The following is a 19,350-nucleotide window of genomic DNA, read 5'->3' on the forward strand; positions in this document are numbered from 1 at the left end:
ATATGGGCACTTGAGCTTAAACGCTTAGCTCAATTAGTAGAGGTGGGATAAGATTTGGATAGAAATTCTAATTAAGTCCTATATCAAAAAAGAAAATGAAGAAAACGTGGATGTGACCTTAAAAAAACCTGGCAATGCATTGTCTTTCCTTGTTCTTATTTTTGTTCTCCTCAAAGATTTGGCAGCAAAGATGATAAAAGATAAACCTTGTTGAGTATGTTTCCAATGTTATTTGAGAGAGATTCATTTAAAACTAAGTTTTGATATTATAATTCTCATTTACATGAAATTGAAGAAGTTGTATTAGGATTGCCATTGCCAGATGTATCAAATCTTTTCACAGATGGAGTTTTGCTACTCCTTTTGTTATTGCTTTATTCCAAGATAAAGTGATAAATATACAAGGTCGTTACATTTTTCTTCTGGCTATAATACTTATTCAAGATGATAAAAATCAAGCTTCTTAACTTGCATTTGGGTGCCACATGCAATATATATCTAGCAATATATAAAGGTATCACTACCAAATACACACTCACGCCCATATCTATGATCTAAATATTAATACATCAACTTTCATTTGGGTATTAAAAACTGATTAAGACTGCAATTTAATGCCAAACATATTCACAATTTTCCATCCAACTTGAGGTTTGAGCCAATAGTGACTTTGTATCATAATTTCCAAACTTCAGTTTGTCTATAATTGCTGTAGGCATGAACGGTTTTCCAACCCAAACATAATAAAATGAAACTATACTTCAGTCTCTCATTAATTAGGTTTTTGTTCTAAGATGAGTATTATTCTTGTATACTTTTTTTTTGCTTATTTTTCATTCATAATTTATTGGTTAAATATATAATTGTTCTTCTGTTATTAGATTTTTTTTTAAAAAAAATAGTTTTGACTTGAGTTGGTAATGATTTATGGATTTAGTCAGTGTTTAAACAATTAATCCTTTGTGCAAGAGATCAAGGTGAGATTAAGCCTCCTGGGGGGCTTGCAAAGGAGTTAATTAAAAATTCTAATTTGATCATTGCATGTTGCAATTCAAAATTACGATTGTAATTTGAAATTTGCTAAAAAATGTAAAATTGTGATTTGATAGTGCAAAATGTATAGCATTGGTTGAAGTGCTGTGAGAAGATTAAATTTAATAAAATGAACATGATGCTAAAATAGTAAAATAAAATTCATTTGATTTTAATCAGGGGATATTGATATTTTTAATACAATAAAAATCATGTTCAATCGCAAAACAGTTGGTTCTTACATTGTTTTAGCAAACCACTGCAGTTAAAATTCTTTTATCACAACTATTACAGTGATTAACATTTTAATTATAGTGAAATTCAACAATTATAAATAAACATACCTATAACTCTGAACCAAACTAGCTTTTAAGCCATTCACATAATCATTTTTGAACAAAATATGTGATTCAAAATAAGCTATTGAAAAAAAAAGTTAAATATTGAATATATGAGAGCGTCCATATAAATATATATTGAACAATACATAGAATAAAAAATTTAAAGATAAATAGATTTTTAAATTATATATATGTATGTATTTATGTCGTTGATTTGTTATCTTATATCTTGGCTCCACGATAAACTTGAAAAGGGCCTTACCCCTCATCTCATATGCCTTATAAGCTTGTTCACATTCATTAGATCCTTAGAGTCGGCCTTGATCACCATTTGGTTCTAATTAGCCCTAATTAAAAGGATAGTTTGATGCAATTTACAACTTTACATCTTAATACCATTTCTAATGGAACTTTTTAATCTTTCATAATTCGAGAACAAGTGAAAACAAACAAATAAAAGAGAGAGAGAGAGAAGGAGGAGAATTAAAGAAAGAAAAACTCGAAAGGAAACTAAACTCAAGCATGCATCCCAAACACGATTCAAAGAAATGTATTGAAATTTTTTTAATAAAAAAGGCTTATTAGCTCAATTGGTTAGAGAGTCATGCTAATAATGTGAAGGTCACAAATTCGAGATAAAAAAATTTATGCTTTATGTGTGTGTGGTAAATGTTATCAAATTATACTGTTGTAAACCTCTTCGCTTTTATAACTTCTTATAACTTCATATATAATTAATATTTTAATGAATCGACTGTTAGATTAAACAACTACTCATATTCATCAATGCAAATAAAATTTTTGAATCACCATATTTAACAATAAAAATTTTATTATATCAAATAATTAATTAGACAATATAACTTGAAATTTGATATTCATGATCTACTTGAATAAAGTATGAACTTCAATGATTGGATTTATTAAATATAAATAGTATAAAACATATTAAAGGGTGTAAGCGAATCTCTCCTCCCTTATTATATACTACCTAAACTTTGCCATGAAATATTTCACCACCATCACTCTTACCCATTATGTCAAATTATGGTTTTTAACTCTCAAGTATACGGATTAAAATTAAATACACTACATGGTTTTAGATGTTTAAAAAAAACAAAAAAGTATTTTTAAAAGCTTTTGAAAATAAGAAATTTTAAAAAACTTACTTTTTAAAATTAATTCAATTATTTCTTGATTACTCATTCAATAAGATTTCTCTCATTATAATCCTAGGATGTTTTACATATTTTCAATTAATATAATACAATAAGAAAACACATTAAATTTCAAGAAAGCATAAAACTCAACATGTTATCATTCCTCTTCTAAATTAAATATCCACCTTTCTTTTTTGAGTTGTCTTAAAATTATATGTATTTTCTTCTTTAAATACCAACAATTTTTTCTATGTTTTATATTCATTTTTAAAATATATTTTTTAATTTTTGGCATTAAAAATTATATTCAATCATTGTTATGAAAAATTGTTAATCAAAAAATAGATCAAAGGCCTTATATAATCAAAATATTTTTCAAAAACTCAATTTGAAGTAGATGAGATTTAAAATTAATTTTGTAATACTCTTTTAGCAATAACGAAGTATAACACCCCCAGATTTAGTTTATTGATTAATATATAATTTATCTATTCAAAAAGTAAAATTTGAATCCCCTTCCACTCATAAAAAATAATAACGAAACATGAATATTTACATTATATTTAACATGGTAGTTTTAAGAAGCATACTTTGACATTTATTTTTTTATTCATATAAATTAAATTTTGTAATTTTTCAATTTATTTTCACTTGTATGTCTTAATTTTAAATGTTCTTTTATTTTTTAATTTATTGTGAAAAATAAAAAATTACATCATTCTAGACCAACAAACTCCTAAATTTTTATGTTGTTTTATTGTTTTACAATAATTTCTTAGAAATGAAAGCAAAACCTAAGAGTTTAAGTAGTTATGAAAGAAAGTTTATCTTGCTGTAAATTAAAAGTATAATTTAATTTATTTTATTTCTTTTTTACAATAGTAAATCTCATTTTTAAAATTGTGGAAAAAAAATCAAATTCATTCAGTAATTACATTTTTTTTGTATGTTAGAGAAGGAAAATATTTTTCTTGTAATACATCTGAACATTGGATTCAATTATAATTATTAATTAGTATCTTTTAATTGGAATAAACGAATTCAAATCCTTTCTTGTATAATGATTATGCTGTTGGTATTGGATCAACTATCTAGACCTAGAAATGAAAAATTAAGAAAGATGGCAAATCCAATTTTAAGACAACACACATTTAAAGGAAAAATTAATAGATAATGAAATTACAAAAATAACCTCCTCCAGGACAAAATCTTCAACTGCTTAATAAGTTATTGTTTATTATTATAATATAATTGTAACAACAATACTTTCAGCAGGCTTTGTTTATAATATAATTTTCTGGTGGAAGCTTTGTGTATGATTTTCCATTCATATATTTTCATGTAGTGCTGTCTCTTTCTCTTAACCACCTCTCCGATCTCCTTCTCTTCACAGCCCACTTATCTCTCCCATTCCTTTCCATTGAAGCATTCTGTCATTTCTCTCTTCTTCTTTCTCATTCATTTCAATGCTATATTTCTCTCTAACTCTGCCTTCATCCACCAGCTAAGTAAGATCTTTTTTTTTTCTCATTTAATTCATCCGAATTATTGGATTTCTCTGTTCTTTTTGCATCTGGGTTTGTTTTTCTTGAGATTTGGCAAAAACCCATTTTGTTTATTTGGTCGTTGATGTCAAATGAGTTGTGATAAAGATGATAGCTTTCAGCTTGAATTTCTGGAAAAGCTGTAATTTGAGCATTGGATATGTATAGATATGCTCGTCTCGTTTTACTTCTATATAATGTTGTTGCTCTACTTTGAAACTCTTATATTTCTGTGAGCTGAATGCGGAGCATTTATTTGAACTGACGGTGAAATTTTGTTAATGGATAGTGTGGTACTTATATTGGATCAATTATATAACGTGTTTGAAGTTGTTTATAGATAAATGGGTTATTGAAGATCTTAAAGGTATAATCTTTTCATTTTGGGTTGCTGTTTTTGTTGGGAGTTTGTTGAATGTTGGTGGTAGAAGATGGTAGAAAAAATGATGCTTGGTTTCATGAATGTTACTTGGAATATATTGGCATTATGAATTGATTGAGATGGTGAATAATTTTAGTAGGAGTACATCATTCAACCGAAGGGCGTTGAATGTTGAAAGCCCGAGATTTTTGAGTATTGCAAGCCCCAGCGCCTTGAATGTTCTTAGCCCTAAACCTCCGGGTTTTGCTAGTCCTAGAGTTCATCATAGGTTGGGCTGGGTCTCACGCTTGTTTCCTGTGCTTATTCTCATTGGGGCTCTGATTTCATTTTTTATAGTAATTGGTGGAGGTTATATGTTTGTTCTCCCTAGTCTCAGCCAAGCATTTCTTGGGTATAGTGTGTCAAAATTTGATGAATCGAGCGATGTTTGTGATATTTTTGATGGAAGCTGGGTTATAGATGATAGTTACCCATTATACAATGCTTCTGAATGTCCATTTGCAGAACAAGGATTCAATTGCTTGGGAAATGGCAGGAAAGATAAAGATTATCTTAAATGGAGGTGGAAACCAAAAAATTGTGATATCCCAAGGTTCAATGTGCAAAATGTTCTGGAAATGCTTCGAGATAAAAGGGTTGTTTTTGTTGGAGATTCTATGAGTAGAACACAGTGGGAATCATTGATATGCTTGCTCATGACTGGAGTGGAAGATAAGAAGAGTGTTTATGAAGTTAATGGGAATAAGATAACTAAACGGATCAGGTTTTTAGGTGTGCGGTTTAGTTCCTTCAATTTTACCATTGAGTTCTTTCGCTCAGTTTTCTTGGTGCAACATGGTTGGATGCCTAGACATGCTCCAAAGCGTGTTAGGTCAACCCTTAAGTTGGACAAGTTGGATGATATTAGCAATGAGTGGATTAATGCAGATGTTCTCATATTCAACACGGGACAATGGTGGGTACCAGGGAAGCTCTTTGAAACGTAAGTTGCCTTCAGTCTGTCTGTGAACTTACATGATGTCATATGGTTAATTTCTTGTTATTTCAAAAAGCAATATCTTCAATTTGAGAGTTCTCATGAACGAATTTGATGGCATGTCAAAAGCGATGCTCTAGACTCTGTTGCAATGTTACTTTCTGTGCTTATAAATAACATTTGTTTAAGTGTCAATGATGCTCTTTATATCTGGGGTTATTCTTTTTTTCCATCTTTCAAAGTCCATATGATTAAATGAATGTCACTTATTGAATCTTAAAGAAAAGTTTCTATCTCCCCCCACTTCTTTCTGCCTTCTCTTTTTTTTTTTTTTTTTGATTGATAGTTAGGGAAAAAGCTAGCAGTTGCTGCAACATGTTAATGGTTTACTTTGGTAGTTGTATTATACATCCTCTTGTTGTTTTCTACTTATTGCATAACATTTACTGTATTGTGACCTTTGTGAGAATTTTGACTGTGAAGGATCCCTTACTGCTGGAATACTTACCCTGTTGTACTTGACAATTGGGCAAATTATAAAGCCCACGATCTTTCTTTCCAAGTAGGGGTCATTCTAGTGTTCACTTCTAGGAGATACAATGAGTTGGGACTTGTCCACATTGATTAATAATGTCTATCTAATTTTGTACATTGCCATGATTCAGTCATTTGGTTCTGTTTCTTTGGGCTACAGTGTGAAGAATTTGAAACTAAACTTTTATGATACTTAAGGAAAATGTACATGAATTCATTTTTGTGCTGCTGTTTTAATTTGGATCCCTACTACTCTTGAGCTTGCAACTTCTGCCATTTTGGAGGTTGGAAAGCAAAACACTTTTTCCTGGACAAGTAGATTACCATTCTTCAATCAACATGGACACTTCAAATGTCATGAGAGAATGCTGATGGGAAACTAAAAAAATATTTCCTGATTACCTTCATATAATATTATTCTTACATTTTTCCCTCCTGCAGCTTGTTTAAATAAAGGTTTCTCTTTTTTACCCTGTCCTGTAGTTTGAAAACAGCAAAGTCGGTATCAGTTATTATTCCAAAGTTGCTCAAAGAAGGGAAAAGTAAATTTGAAAAATTAAATGATTAGTTAAACCGATGCCCGAAATATACAATTCAAAATTTTCTAAATTGAAAGAGAATCCAGGTGACACCTCACTGGCCTTTACTGTATTCTAATGTTTAGTTTTATGCTGGATCCTCAAATGTGCTTTTTTGACCACATAGTGTTCAATGAACTTAGTCTACAGTATAAGCAAGACCAGCTTTGTCTCTAATTAAAAATGACATTTAGCTTGGAAGCATTTTCTGGATGCTTTTATTTACACATTTAACAAATGCTCCTGAATTCTTTCTTTGCAGTGGTTGCTACTTTCAGGTTGAAAATTCAGTAAAGCTTGGAATGTCAATTCCTACCGCATTCAGAACTGCACTAGGTACTTGGGCATCATGGGTTGAGAACATGATTGATGCAAACAGAACACTTGTCTTTTTCCGGACATTCGAGCCATCTCACTGGAGGTAATCAACAATATCGTGATGCTATTTCTTTTATTTTTCTTTGATCAAGTACAATTTTTGGAGAAGAGGGATTTGAACCCAACTCTTTAAACGGAGGAATATAACACTCAGCTGCACCATTTTGCTCTTTCCAAACATATTACTCAAAATGAAGTCCTTGTAGGTGCTGAATTAACTGTGTTATGTTACCTTATTTTTAACTGCTGTCCTGTCACTGGACAAACAAAAAACCAAATGTCCTGTCTGTTCTTCTTGGTGTGAATGCCATATGAGCTGTTCTCTCTCTCTCTCTCTCTTGCTTCTCACAAACTGATATTGTGTTGCAGCTTTTGCTCTGTTTCAGCAAACAACCCTGACTTGGCATATATGTACAATTTGAACAATTTCAGATCTTCACATCTATTTCATAGTTTTGTAAATTATTCTTCTCTTAAATGGTTTCGAAGTTGGGTCTGTTTCTGGCTGGTTCCTGTTGCAGTCAACCATCATTTATTGGACTAATTTTGTCCTACCATTTATTTATATATAATTAATTACATTATTTTCTTGTCTGCTTAATTTCAAAATCAGGTTTGTTTGCCATTTTATAAATTATTAAACTTTTTTTATTTCTGCATCAGTGAAAAATCACGTCGGTTTTGCAATGTGACCCAGAATCCATTATCAGAAACTGAAGGGAGGGATCAAAGCATTTTTTCAGAGACTATTTTCGAAGTGATAAAGAATATGACTGTTCCTATAACTCTTCTGCATGTAACTTCCATGTCGGCTCTCCGAAGAGATGCACATGTGGGCAGGTGGAGTGACAATCCAACTGTGCCTGATTGTAGCCACTGGTGTCTTCCTGGCGTACCTGATGTCTGGAATGAAATTTTCCTCTCATACCTGCTTGCTGCTTATGAACTTCCTGCAGTTTATAAAGAATAGTGTGAGTTCATTTCCTCTCTGATTTCACTTATTTCCAGCTTTACAGCTATAATTTATACACTCCTCAATTTGATCTTCATGCTCTAGGATGAATTTTTTCCTTTTTGATGCTTTTATTTATTGTCCTTGCTTTTGAGAATCCATTCCATCTCCAATAGCAGCACAGTTTAGAAGGAAAACTTTTGTAGTTTTTCAGGTGGTAACCACATTTTGAGTGAGTTCTCTGTGATTGATGCAGATTGGATTAGCAAGAGCGATGATTGAACCCTGGTCTGCATGCACCTTTCCTCTGAACTCGAAATTAACATGGATCGAAATTCACCTCGCACAAAGACCTATAATCCTCCGGGAACCAGTATGACAAGTCTGCAATTCTTGGCAAAGCACTCAATTTTTTATAGAGAAAAATGTAGAGTTACACAAATAAAGGAACGTGTAAGAGAAACTAATTTTTTCATTCTTTCTTGCCCTTTTCTTACGTTTTACATGTGAGAAGCGGCCAAAATTGGGTATTCAAATGTAACAAATTTGTCCATGTCCTGTTCAAATATTAAAATTTTGATGATTCACCACGTTAAGAGATACATTTGTTGTTGTACTCGCCATTACTGTTCTTTTTAAGGCATATATATAATGTTGCTAAGGTCAGATTAAACACTAAACATATTTGTTTCCCTCTATTCTGTGGCCAGATGATAATATATTCACTGCAAATCCAAGCCTGCAATTGAAATGAAACAATGTCAAAGCTTATCCAAAACATGATGGTATAGTTTCAAGACTAGTTCAATTTCCATTTAAATCACTAGAACATTAGTTTTGTTTTCTCCATCATAATAGTTCATCATTAAACTCAGACATGTGAATGATGGTACCAGGTAAAACCTCAAAACTTGGGTATTTAATTTGCTGTAAATTGAAGAAACGTTCAAGAATTCTTGAGGGACAAATAGACAATGAACTTGCAGATTAAAAATTATTATGTAAATGTTATTGATTATTAAATATAATGTTAGGTGTATGTATCTCTTATTCAAAAAATCAAGTGTGGATTTTTCTTTTTTAAAAGATTATGTTTGATCAAGAAAACTATGAACAAGTTCATTTCTCGGTAGATGCAATGCCAAAATTCTGAATTTTGATGATCAGGTGCCATCCCGAGGAAGTCATTTTCAGAAGATTGCAAATCATGACCATTTGGTCTAAAAGGGAAAGTAACACAGAAATCAACCTCTCAATACATCATGAAATGAATAGTGAAAAGCTCTGATGCAAAATCAATAATAAATATGCAAGAAGTGCTTTCTACTGCAATCACTGACAAGGCAACAACAATCTTAGCATGACAGTCAAGTAACTAAAACCGTAGAAGAACGCAAAACCACTCACATAAGCACGAGGCAGCAACACTACAATTAGCATCTATATATGCCCTTCTTCCATCTCAGGCCAGTATCATCACGAACAAGTCTTCCGCAATCACTACTTCTCACATTCTCACATAGAAATGGCTTCTATTACCAACATGTACTTCCCATATTTCCCTCTGCCACCACCCCATGGTCCTCCATCACGTCCAAAAATGCCACCACCTAATAACCATCCTTCCCCTCCAAGGCCAACACCGCCTTATAAACCTCCGACTCCTCCAAACGTGGCACCACCTCATTTTACTCCAGCCCCTCCAAAAGTTGCACCACCCCATTATATTCCAACCCCTCCCAAAGTGCAACCACCTCCAATGCCCCATTCTCCCCAAAAGTACCAACATCTCCCAACGTCCCGTCCCCTTCAAAACCAAAAGTCCCTCCACCGGCACCACATAATCCCATTACACCACCACAACCACATCCAGTTCCAGCACCACCCCATTATATTCCAACCCCTCCCAAAGTGCAACCACCTCCAAATGCCCCATCCTCCCAAAAGTACCACCGTCTCCCACAGTCCCGTCCCTTCAAAACCAAAGTCCTCCGCCGGCACCACATAATCCCATTACACCACCACAACCACATCCAGTTCCAGCACCACCCCCACATCATCCATTCTATCCATCACCACCTGCAGCAAAACCACCTCCCCATCCCCTTCCACCTCCCTCTCCTATTGTGACACCACCACCTCATATGATTCCACCTCCACCACCACCAGCCCCCGGACATCATTCAACTGTAATAATCGTTGTCTTTGTTTCTCTTGGCGGTCTATTCTTCCTTGCATTCCTGTCAGTTGCTCTATGCTGCTTCATTAAAAAGAGAAAGAAGAAAATGGTTGAGAAAACAGAAATAATAAGCATAGATGAACATGTCAAAGTCCAGGAAGCCATTATACCAGGCCCTCATGGTGAACAAAACGCTGTATTGCTAATAGAAGAGGATGTTCATATTGAAGAAGAAATCAAGAAAAACAAAAAGATCAGTGAAGGATCACATCTTAAATCTTCACAAGATATTTCTCAAGCTTCAGATATGGCAGCAGATCCTCCTGGCCCCAATCATCATCACCTTCTTGAGCATAAGGCTGATTGAGTGGTGAAAATGAATGGCATCAGCAGCAAACTGAGAGGTGCTTATGCTTCATATAATAATCCTGCTCTGTTAAGGCATGGAATATTTTTATTCTTCCCCTATTCCTTTGTCAAAAGTGTTTCTGAAGGAATAAAAAGCTACTAATACTTATTTTGCTCCTTAATTTATATGAATAATCACAAGCAAAGCACATACAAAAGAATTAGAGTACTAAAAAAGGTTTGCTTTTTCTATTATTATGGTACACTGGAGTATGCTTGTCATTGACGAGGAGTGCAGGCTCACTACCATTAGGAGATGAGATACCTTCTTTCTTTGTTTCATTTCAGTCTTCAACGTCTATGGAACATCATGCTTGAAACATTTAAGGATTGAATCCATCAAGGCCTGTTTCGAGGCTTGAATATTCTCGGAAGTTCATGACATTTCCCAAGCATTGATCAAGATAGCTCATGGAAAGTAGTCATCATCAAGTGTCTCTCTTTTAAGTGGTCATTATCTATTATATATGGTGCAAAATTGGATTATACATACATACATATATATTATTATGGAATACAAAATATGCAAACTTAAAAGTTTTTAAATAAAGAGATAAAAAAAATTAAATCAGGCAATCATCATCATCATCATCATCATCATCATCATTATTATTATTAACCCACTACTTTATTGAATTTTACTAAAACTATAAAATTTATATTGATCATTTCAATAAAAATGGTCTTTGGGAAACCATTGTATAATTATCGTTGCTTTGCATGGTCAGATTTACAATCATAAGAGTTAGTTTTTTTTTTAATTCATAATTTGGTTCAATAGTAACTATATATATATATATATATATATCAATTCAATTAAAAAATTCTTTCTTAAATCATTAATTAATGAAGATCTAAACCTTCATTAGTTTTTAACAAAGATTAAGTCATATACAATTAACAAAAAGCATTTTACAATTTTTTTTTCAATAATGATGAATTTACTGGAAACAAAGTTCATCAGTAGTTAATAAGTACGTATAATATGGATGCCATGTATCATTTCTATTCAACAAAATATTGTAAATTATTTATTTATTTCCCATACAAAGGAACAGTACCACATAGCATAAATCAAGATTCTCTACTCATACCAATTTTCTACTTTCTAGGCCTAAATCTATATCAAGGTTTTGAAATATTATTCCATAAATGTGTATCTCCCACTCATCTTTGAGTTGAATTATATAGATAAATAAAAGATAAATTTGAAATTTTCACATCCCAATTAATTAGTTTCTACAAATTAATGAGTCAGATGGATAATTATTAATTAAGTTGGTGGCTCATGCAACTCAACTGCCTTTCAACTTGGTGCTACTCTTTCCTTCAATTTGTGTTCTTAAACAAAACCAATTATTCCTATGATCAAAGCATATGTTAATAGGTAAAAATATGTAGTTGGCCAACCTAAGCACATAATATTAACTTACGTACCCAACATATTACTCACTGTACCATTCATCTTTGTCGCAATTCCTTAATTCTTTTTTGTTCTTTTTTTCTCTTTATTTTATATTGCTTTCTCTGATAATATTTTTTGGAAATTAAGTTTTTAAAGGAAAAAAATTGTGTCCCAAATCAGTTCATTAAAAAATGAAAACAAAAAAACTTAAAACTATCTTTTTCTCTTGCTTCATTATGTTTGTTCCTTGCATGTATAGGACAACGGGATTTATATAAGAATCATCTAAAAGAACATTTATATTTAAGAATTTAAATATATATATGTTGTTTAATTTGTTACTTCAATTTACTTAATGAGAAAAAAGAAAAAGGAAAGATAAATCTCAAAGTTTGTTATTGTACATACAGTGTCCTTCACAACTTTTTTATTTTTTGTAAATTAAGATTAAAGGAAATATTAAATGTTAGAAGGGATTCCCTCAATTACACAATTTTAAAAGATAAGATACATACATATATATATATATATATATATATATATATATATATATATAAAGAGAATCAAACATCATATATATAACTTTGGATGGATTTGCCAATATTGAGCTGTAGCTAGTACTGTTTATATACTAATCAAAATTATGTATTGGGAAGAACAAAAAAATTAGCATGGGTGGAAGCACAAGCATGAATTAGCTTGACATAATCCATTTGCCTTATCTCCATATTTTTGTAGGCACAAATTGAGGCAGCTTGAATCTGCACAACCTGGTAAATCTTCTGGTGTAGCACATACTCGCCCTTCATTTTGCCCCATTACCTCGTATCCTGTATGCATTATAACATGGAATATTCTGCTTAAATGGTCTATAATATTAATTTTGAAATTCAAAATTTAGTCAATATATTATTCAATAAACATATGAATAAAATGAAAAAGAAATGGAATTTAGAACTTGAGAATCAAATGCTATCAAAACAGAAATTAGAGTTGAATATTAATTATTGTCGATGCTGCATAATTGAAAATTATCATCATTCAAGTGGATTGATAAGCTAAGTAAAGCATAATTATTTGCTTGATGGAAACTTAAAAATGGAGAAAATATGATGATGGAATGGCTTACCAGAAGATAACAGAATAAAGAGCATAAAGATAACAAAACCGTGTTGGCTCTTCATTGCTTTCTTACACTTTGTACAGCTAATAGACAATACTATGAATCATAAGGCAATGAAAACTGTCAATATTTATACGCAAATAGCGTAATAAGTTAGGCAACAAGTAAGAGAATGGCAATCTTTATATCTTCAAGTTATGGGGTTGTCAAGAACGAAATGCAGCCTACCAATAAACTGTTTAGTATTATTATTTTAGCTGAAGTCTTAACCAATCTTTATAAATATGATGGGATGTTTGCAGATTTCGTAAGTTAAAGTCACATACACATATCTACCAATTTTAATTTTTTAACTTGAGAGTTGAATCTACCTGTTATGAAACTGTATGTTAAAATAGCTTTTAAGTTTATTGATTTTTCAATGAAGTAATAAGATCTCGAACGATGGGAGTGGAACTTGAAGAAGAAAAAGGATCCTAGGAAACAAGTGCTTCACCTAAGCAAATGCCTAATGTCAAAACATTTCTCAACAGTTAGACGATTCAAGCAAAATTCTTCACATACAAATCGTTAAAAAAGCATCAATCTGCCGCCATCATGATCGGAGTTGAAGGTTGCTATACAATCTGCTTGTTATCTCACTTGGATTGCTTACAGGGGAAAAGGTTACTAGTGTACCGCAATTCTTCACGGGAATACATAGATTGCATTAATTTTCTGTATACCAAACATGATACATCAAATGGCTGATGACTAATTCAGCCCCATGCAGATGGAAACTTTGGCGTATTATCAACTACAAAAATTTTACAGAAGATAGCACGACAGTATCATGGATCGATTGCCATTGGAGTAATACGCCTCTTGGCTGGCTTATTTGAGATGGGAGCATTCACCGTGCTCGGTGTTGGTGTTGGCTGTTTCCCTTCTCTCCTTTCCATACATTCTGTCTTTCTGTTTTCTGCTGTAATTGAATCATCTTCTTTAGCAGTTTCAATCACCATGTCATCAGGCTTCTGGACAACAGGGCTCTTTTTGTCGACATTCATAGGTTCTAGAAAAAATTTTTGTTAGAAGTGATTAAAGGCCAAATGAAAAGAAAATTAATGGACAAACATTAGCATATAAATGAATAAACAACAAACCTAATAAAGAACTGGGTTGTCCCAGTTCGTCCTTCTCAAATTCTACCAAAGTACAATAACCATCTTGAGATGACAATGCTAAATAACGAGCATCAAATGACCTTTCACCAACAAAAATAGTAGCCACTCAGAACTCCAAATGATAAAACTCAATCAAAAAATGATAGCCATTAAACTAGGAGCATATCTTCTTGGGAAGTCCTAATATTTACCACGCAATGTCAGTTATGGCTGCATAGTGAAGACCAGCCAAAATTGCAATTGGAGGAACACTCTCTGTATCATAAATGTACAATGAATTCAAAGTTGCAACTGCAAAAATGAGGCGATAAGGAAGCTTGAAAAAGCCAGCTGCAAAGTCAGAAAGGAAAATCAAATTACCATTAAAATTCATGGTAGCCTCCATAACAATAAAGCATTACCAGCCAAAGGTACCTGGGTTTGACCCCCGAAGGTTGAAAGCTATAGGGCAGAAACGAACTGCGACAACTGGTTTGCTAGCACCAGGGAGCTGCAAAGAAGGTCTGCCACCCAGAAAAATAACAAAAGCTAATGTAAATAAAAATTAGGTGAAAACAATTTAGGTTACAAAATTCTTACAATAATAAAATATTGTGACTAATTATGCATTAAGATATGATAGATGTCAGGCCTCCATAGTAATACATAATAGAGTAAATGTCTTTACCTTGACAGGTCCTTTCTGGAAAAGACATAAGTAGTGTTTACTGTTTCAGATGAAGCTGGGATTTTATAAAAACCTGCAATGCAAGAAATGTGAAACAAAATGCACTGCTATCAATGGAACCAACACAGCAAGTCCATACTCTTTAAAAGATGTGAGGAGCTACAGTTAAATTCTGTAAGTGAATTGGTTCAGAACTATTAAGGATGGAAATTCAAATTACTGCCCACAAATGATGATAGGGGAAGTGAGTGAAAAGACAAAATATTTAACCAGAGTGAAAGTATTAAAGTATATTGATAACTATTTAATCGAACTGGACATGCAGTTAGGTCAATACCTGCTGGCAGTAGTAAAAACGAACCATCAGGTGACCAGGCTAATCGACGGAAGAATGATGGCAGTGTTTCATCATGAAAGAGATGGTATTTTACAGACTGTATCTCAAACCATCTGTGAGGTTAGTTATAAGTGACAAATCCATCTAGAATACAAAAAGTAACAAAGAAGATACTTTCTAACCTTAGCATCATCTATTTGTTGCTGTTCTCCCTTGACAATCGTATGCTGACAGATAAAATTCAACTTCTCAACACCCTTTGTTTTGGCTTGAGGCTTATTGACATAAATTCGGCAAGTCCTATCTGAACTGAGAGAAGCAACATACTTGGACAAGGGATCCCAGGCAACACCTTGAACATAATGGAAATGGCCATCCAATATCTGATGGACGGAACCTGAAGATGATAAAAAATGATAATCATCATGATGATAAAAGACTAAACAAAGCATTTTTATCAACATCTTGACTCCTGCATATCCTCCTTTTTACCTTTGTTAGCATCCCATATGATGCAAGAATTGTCAACTGATCCAGAGATGAGAAATGCACCATCGCTTGACCATTGCAAGTCAAGAACATCTTTACGGTGAAATCTAGCCAAGAAGAAACCCAGTCATGAGCACAGAACTCACCCCAACAAAATTAGACCCTAAAAAGGCTTCTAAATGGAAAATTTACATCAATATAAGCTATCTAATAGGTGAAGGAAAAGATAAACCCATCAGGCTGAATCCAAATTTAGAGGGAATTAGCTTAGACCTCTGGTCCCTACCAGCTTTGCAATTGCCTTTTAGAAGTATGCTTTTATGTTGATATAGTCTATTTCATCACATTGCATTTTCTTGTTCTTTTTCAGAGTATAATCAATTTGATAGAATCATCTCTGAACCACAACAATTCACTAAGATTCAACCTAACGCTTACTAATTAAATGATAAAAAAGAATAGTTTTAATCAAGGGAACTTTCATCCTACTAAGATTTCACACAAGCACCACAATGAAAAAACAGTTCGTAAGAAATGGCTATCTCTTAGAAGCTCTGCAATGCATTCAGACTAAAGGCCTTACGACAAACTCTTGAAAACTTTCCAACTTTGACCAGCTTCTGTAGTGTGCAATTTCCATATGATTAGCTCACCTCCTGTCACATAGAAAACCCTTTCTTCAGAATTTTCTGCCACTGCCATTCTTTTCACTAAAGAACCTAAAAAATAGACTTATCATATGATGGAAAAGCAAAGAGATATCAGTGATAAAGCCATACCATCAGCACCAGAGGCAAGTTGTTCTCCTGCAGGATACAAAAAGAGAAAAGATTGTCTTAGCCATCAAATAAAATTAAATTTTAGATAACATAAAAAAATTATCTTAGATAAACACACAGCTACAAAGCATAAATTTATGGAAACTGGGAACAGCATTTATTTTAAAAGTTACAAACAGAGTGCAGCTACCAGAAGACATTTGAAGATTGAACTCGAGCTCAAATCAATTGTTACTGAACAAGAACAATTTAATTAACAGCAGACTTTGAGAAAAGACTAAGATTTTGAAATTTGGAGCTTTACACTAATAGTTCTTACATTCGATTTGAATACACAAGTCAAGTGATTTACATGCAATCCACCTAAACACATATGATCATCGGAATTTCTAAATATGATAAAGTTATCAGCTCAAAGGAAGGGTTTTAGCGTTATACCAGATGGTGAGAAGCGAAGGGCATTAACGGCGGAGCCATGGTAAGAGAGACTATTTTGATATGAAGCAGTTGGGATTTTCTTCTGCGCTTCGCCTGAATTAATAAACCATAGCTGAAAAGTTCAATAAAGAGAAAAACAATAATCTAATTAGCCTGGCTTGACTCTCGATTACCAAAGTTAATTTCATTTTAAACCGCAATCCCTTGCCCAAGATATGGTTTATCACAGCATCTTGATTTAGCAAAATAGCAAAGTTCCTGCTTGTACAGAAAATTTTAAAAAATTTAAGATAGAAAAGTGATTTTAAATCAAAAAATAAAAGAAATGGAACGAATGGATCTATTAAAATGAAATAAGAAATAAAAAATGAGGCTCCATTTAAAAGGAATAAAAAAAAAAACCTTGATGTCAAAATCAGCGCCGCCGGTGGCTAGAAGACCGGAGATGGGGTGGAAGTCTAGGGTCAGAACGGGTTTGGTGTCGTGCCAATTTATCTGAACAGTGCCCCCTTTCATTTTTTTGCTTTTGTTTTTCTAGGGTTAGGTTGGGAAAGTGGAGAGTAAAGAAGAAGAGGAGGATTTGCGTTGGCGCCCTGCTTTGATTTGGCGGGAAATGTCAGACCCTCTTTTCTCTTTGTCACTGAAACCACCGTATTAGAGTCTTGCCTTTTTTTCCATGGAGCGGGTTGAGTCGAGCCTGCTCTTTTCAAATCTAAGCCCAAGCCTGTCTAGGCCCAAGCCATATTATTTTATTACTATTATTAAAATAAATAAAAAGGTTTTATATTTACAATTGAATCTTTTTAAATATTTAAATAAGTAAAATATAATTAAATTAAACATACATTATATTATTTATATCAAAACAATAACTTCAAGTTCAAACTTAAAAATCTTAATCAAAATTAAATTCACATGGACAAAAAATTTTAAAAAATTAAAAATTTTAACATTTATAGGTAGCAAAATGCATAATTTAATTTTTGCATGGATTTGTTATGTTTGATATGCTATTGTTCTTGATGTTCGCTTAATACTAACCAATTATAATAATTATGTTTTCTATTTGTTGTACTTTACTCAACAATCTTATATTTATATAAATTAAACTAGCACAACGTCCATAACAATAGGTAACAACCAAACACTTATTATTAAGAGATACCCTATTCCAAAAGTTAATTAGAATTTTAAATTTTGAAATTGAAAATTTTACATTCAAATATTAGGAAGACAGTGTGGCAACCAAATAAAGATTGATAATATCATAAATAAACGGTCAAAATATTTGGAAAGTCTTTGTATTAAAGTATTTTTTAATTTAATTATTTTATTCAAAATCGTGATATTTTAGTCTCTTATTTTTTTTAAATTATTTCAATTTAATCAAAATACTACTTATCATTTTATATCCACCTAACACGGACATAACGTTAACGTAGATAGTGAAAAATATTATATGATCATGTTATCATATAAAAATAATATGTCATGTTATCATTAATTATAAGATGTCAACATGTCACATCATTATAATTATGATATATTAGTATATTATATATATGTCACGTCACATAAAATGATAAATAATATTTTAATTAAGTTAATTATTAATTATAAAAATTTATTTAACTCAAAATAAAAATACAAGTATTTAATTAAATATAATAAAAATATAAAAACCTTTTTGAACTTTCTTAAATAATTTAGAAATTTTTTAAGATATTATACTTAATGGAAATAACACTCTTTCATATTTAAATTTCATTTTATTCATATTTAAAATCTCCAAGTTAGAGTCTCAAAATCTAATAATTAAGATGAATTCTCATTCTTAACCACTCCAATTAAGTGGATATATAACATAATTTAATTTGTTGAATTATTACTGTTGAAATATCATCATGAGGAGAAATAGATTCCAGATTGTAATCAGTAATAATCAGCTCTAATCTAATCCTCTTGCTAATAAAAGGATATCAAAATTTCAACAGTAACAATCAATCAATCAATCTATGGCCTTTATTGGCAAGCTGAAACCGCCTAATTCCATCTCAAATTTTGTACAACAACCAGACCTCCTCAGTCCTCACCTTCATGATGGAAGTTGGAAGAATGGCAAAAGCTAAATCTGAACTGAAGATATTCATTTGTCAAGTCAAGCAAATTTGACAAACAAAGGGGGAAATAGTCTAATTAATTAAAGATTTGAAGAAAGATATAAACGTCCTCATCATCTTTTTTGCGCACTAAATTCAGCCCAATAGCGGGCATCCTTTGCCTAATTATTAGCTATAGTCATTATAGATAAGACATATAGCCTTTTAACCTGAATTGCAATAAATAATATTGAAATTGCCTCCAGCACTAGCTGGCCACCGATCGACCTCACATTATTGCAAGTCATCAATGGCAACCAAAACACACTCAATTAAACAAAGGAAAGTTCATTTGCATTGAAAAGTTGAGACACACAAAAAGG

At 32.2% G+C, this 19,350-nt stretch overlaps 3 protein-coding genes and 1 pseudogene across 3 annotated transcripts; 2 read left to right on the plus strand and 2 right to left on the minus strand.

Annotated features, from left to right (window-relative positions):
• The first annotated feature begins 3,842 nt into the window (after window positions 1-3,842).
• On the plus strand, window positions 3,843-8,503 carry LOC110409073 (protein trichome berefringence-like 7). The gene is made up of 4 exons (XM_021418306.2): window positions 3,843-5,441; window positions 6,810-6,968; window positions 7,589-7,896; window positions 8,134-8,503. The coding sequence occupies exons 1-3, from the start codon at window positions 4,540-4,542 to the stop codon at window positions 7,893-7,895; spliced, it is 1,368 nt and encodes a 455-aa protein (XP_021273981.1). The 5' UTR covers window positions 3,843-4,539; the 3' UTR covers window position 7,896; window positions 8,134-8,503.
• A 1,346-nt stretch (window positions 8,504-9,849) lies between these two features.
• LOC110409577 (protein TRACHEARY ELEMENT DIFFERENTIATION-RELATED 7-like) lies at window positions 9,850-10,574 on the plus strand. Its single transcript, XM_021418963.2, has one exon. It carries the CDS (start codon window positions 10,022-10,024, stop codon window positions 10,421-10,423), a length of 402 nt encoding a protein of 133 aa, XP_021274638.2. The 5' UTR covers window positions 9,850-10,021; the 3' UTR covers window positions 10,424-10,574.
• A 2,972-nt stretch (window positions 10,575-13,546) lies between these two features.
• On the minus strand, window positions 13,547-17,482 carry FAS2 (Transducin/WD40 repeat-like superfamily protein). Its single transcript, XM_021418645.1, has 12 exons — window positions 17,271-17,482; window positions 16,869-16,980; window positions 16,431-16,457; window positions 16,235-16,307; window positions 15,655-15,758; window positions 15,345-15,559; window positions 15,163-15,259; window positions 14,826-14,898; window positions 14,573-14,661; window positions 14,350-14,488; window positions 14,138-14,238; window positions 13,547-14,046 (listed from the first exon to the last, which is right to left on the minus strand). Exons 1-12 carry the CDS (start codon window positions 17,382-17,384, stop codon window positions 13,823-13,825), a joined length of 1,368 nt encoding a protein of 455 aa, XP_021274320.1. The 5' UTR covers window positions 17,385-17,482; the 3' UTR covers window positions 13,547-13,822.
• A 1,468-nt stretch (window positions 17,483-18,950) lies between these two features.
• LOC110429094 (squalene monooxygenase SE1-like) overlaps window positions 18,951-19,350 on the minus strand; it is a 3,193-nt pseudogene continuing 2,793 nt past the window's right edge.

Source organism: Theobroma umbraticum, unplaced genomic scaffold, assembly GCF_002168275.2.
Source record: "Theobroma umbraticum cultivar Fairchild unplaced genomic scaffold, ASM216827v3 scaffold_44.0, whole genome shotgun sequence".
Lineage (NCBI taxonomy): Eukaryota > Viridiplantae > Streptophyta > Magnoliopsida > Malvales > Malvaceae > Theobroma > Theobroma umbraticum.

Bases quoted from the DNA above. Each gene is read 5' to 3' on its own strand.
- LOC110409577 (XM_021418963.2), top strand. From the start codon at position 10,022: ATGATTCCACCTCCACCACCACCAGCCCCCGGACATCATTCAACTGTA.
- LOC110409073 (XM_021418306.2), top strand. From the start codon at position 4,540: ATGTTACTTGGAATATATTGGCATTATGAATTGATTGAGATGGTGAAT. The intron at 5,442-6,809 runs GTAAGTTGCCTT...CTTTCTTTGCAG, and splicing joins CCAGGGAAGCTCTTTGAAAC to TGGTTGCTACTTTCAGGTTG. The intron at 6,969-7,588 runs GTAATCAACAAT...TTTCTGCATCAG, and splicing joins TTCGAGCCATCTCACTGGAG to TGAAAAATCACGTCGGTTTT.
- FAS2 (XM_021418645.1), bottom strand. From the start codon at position 17,384: ATGAAAGGGGGCACTGTTCAGATAAATTGGCACGACACCAAACCCGTT. The intron at 14,899-15,162 runs GTATTGACCTAA...CTTGCATTGCAG, and splicing joins GTTTTTACTACTGCCAGCAG to GTTTTTATAAAATCCCAGCT. The intron at 14,047-14,137 runs GTTTGTTGTTTA...AATTTTTTCTAG, and splicing joins ACAACCCAGTTCTTTATTAG to AACCTATGAATGTCGACAAA.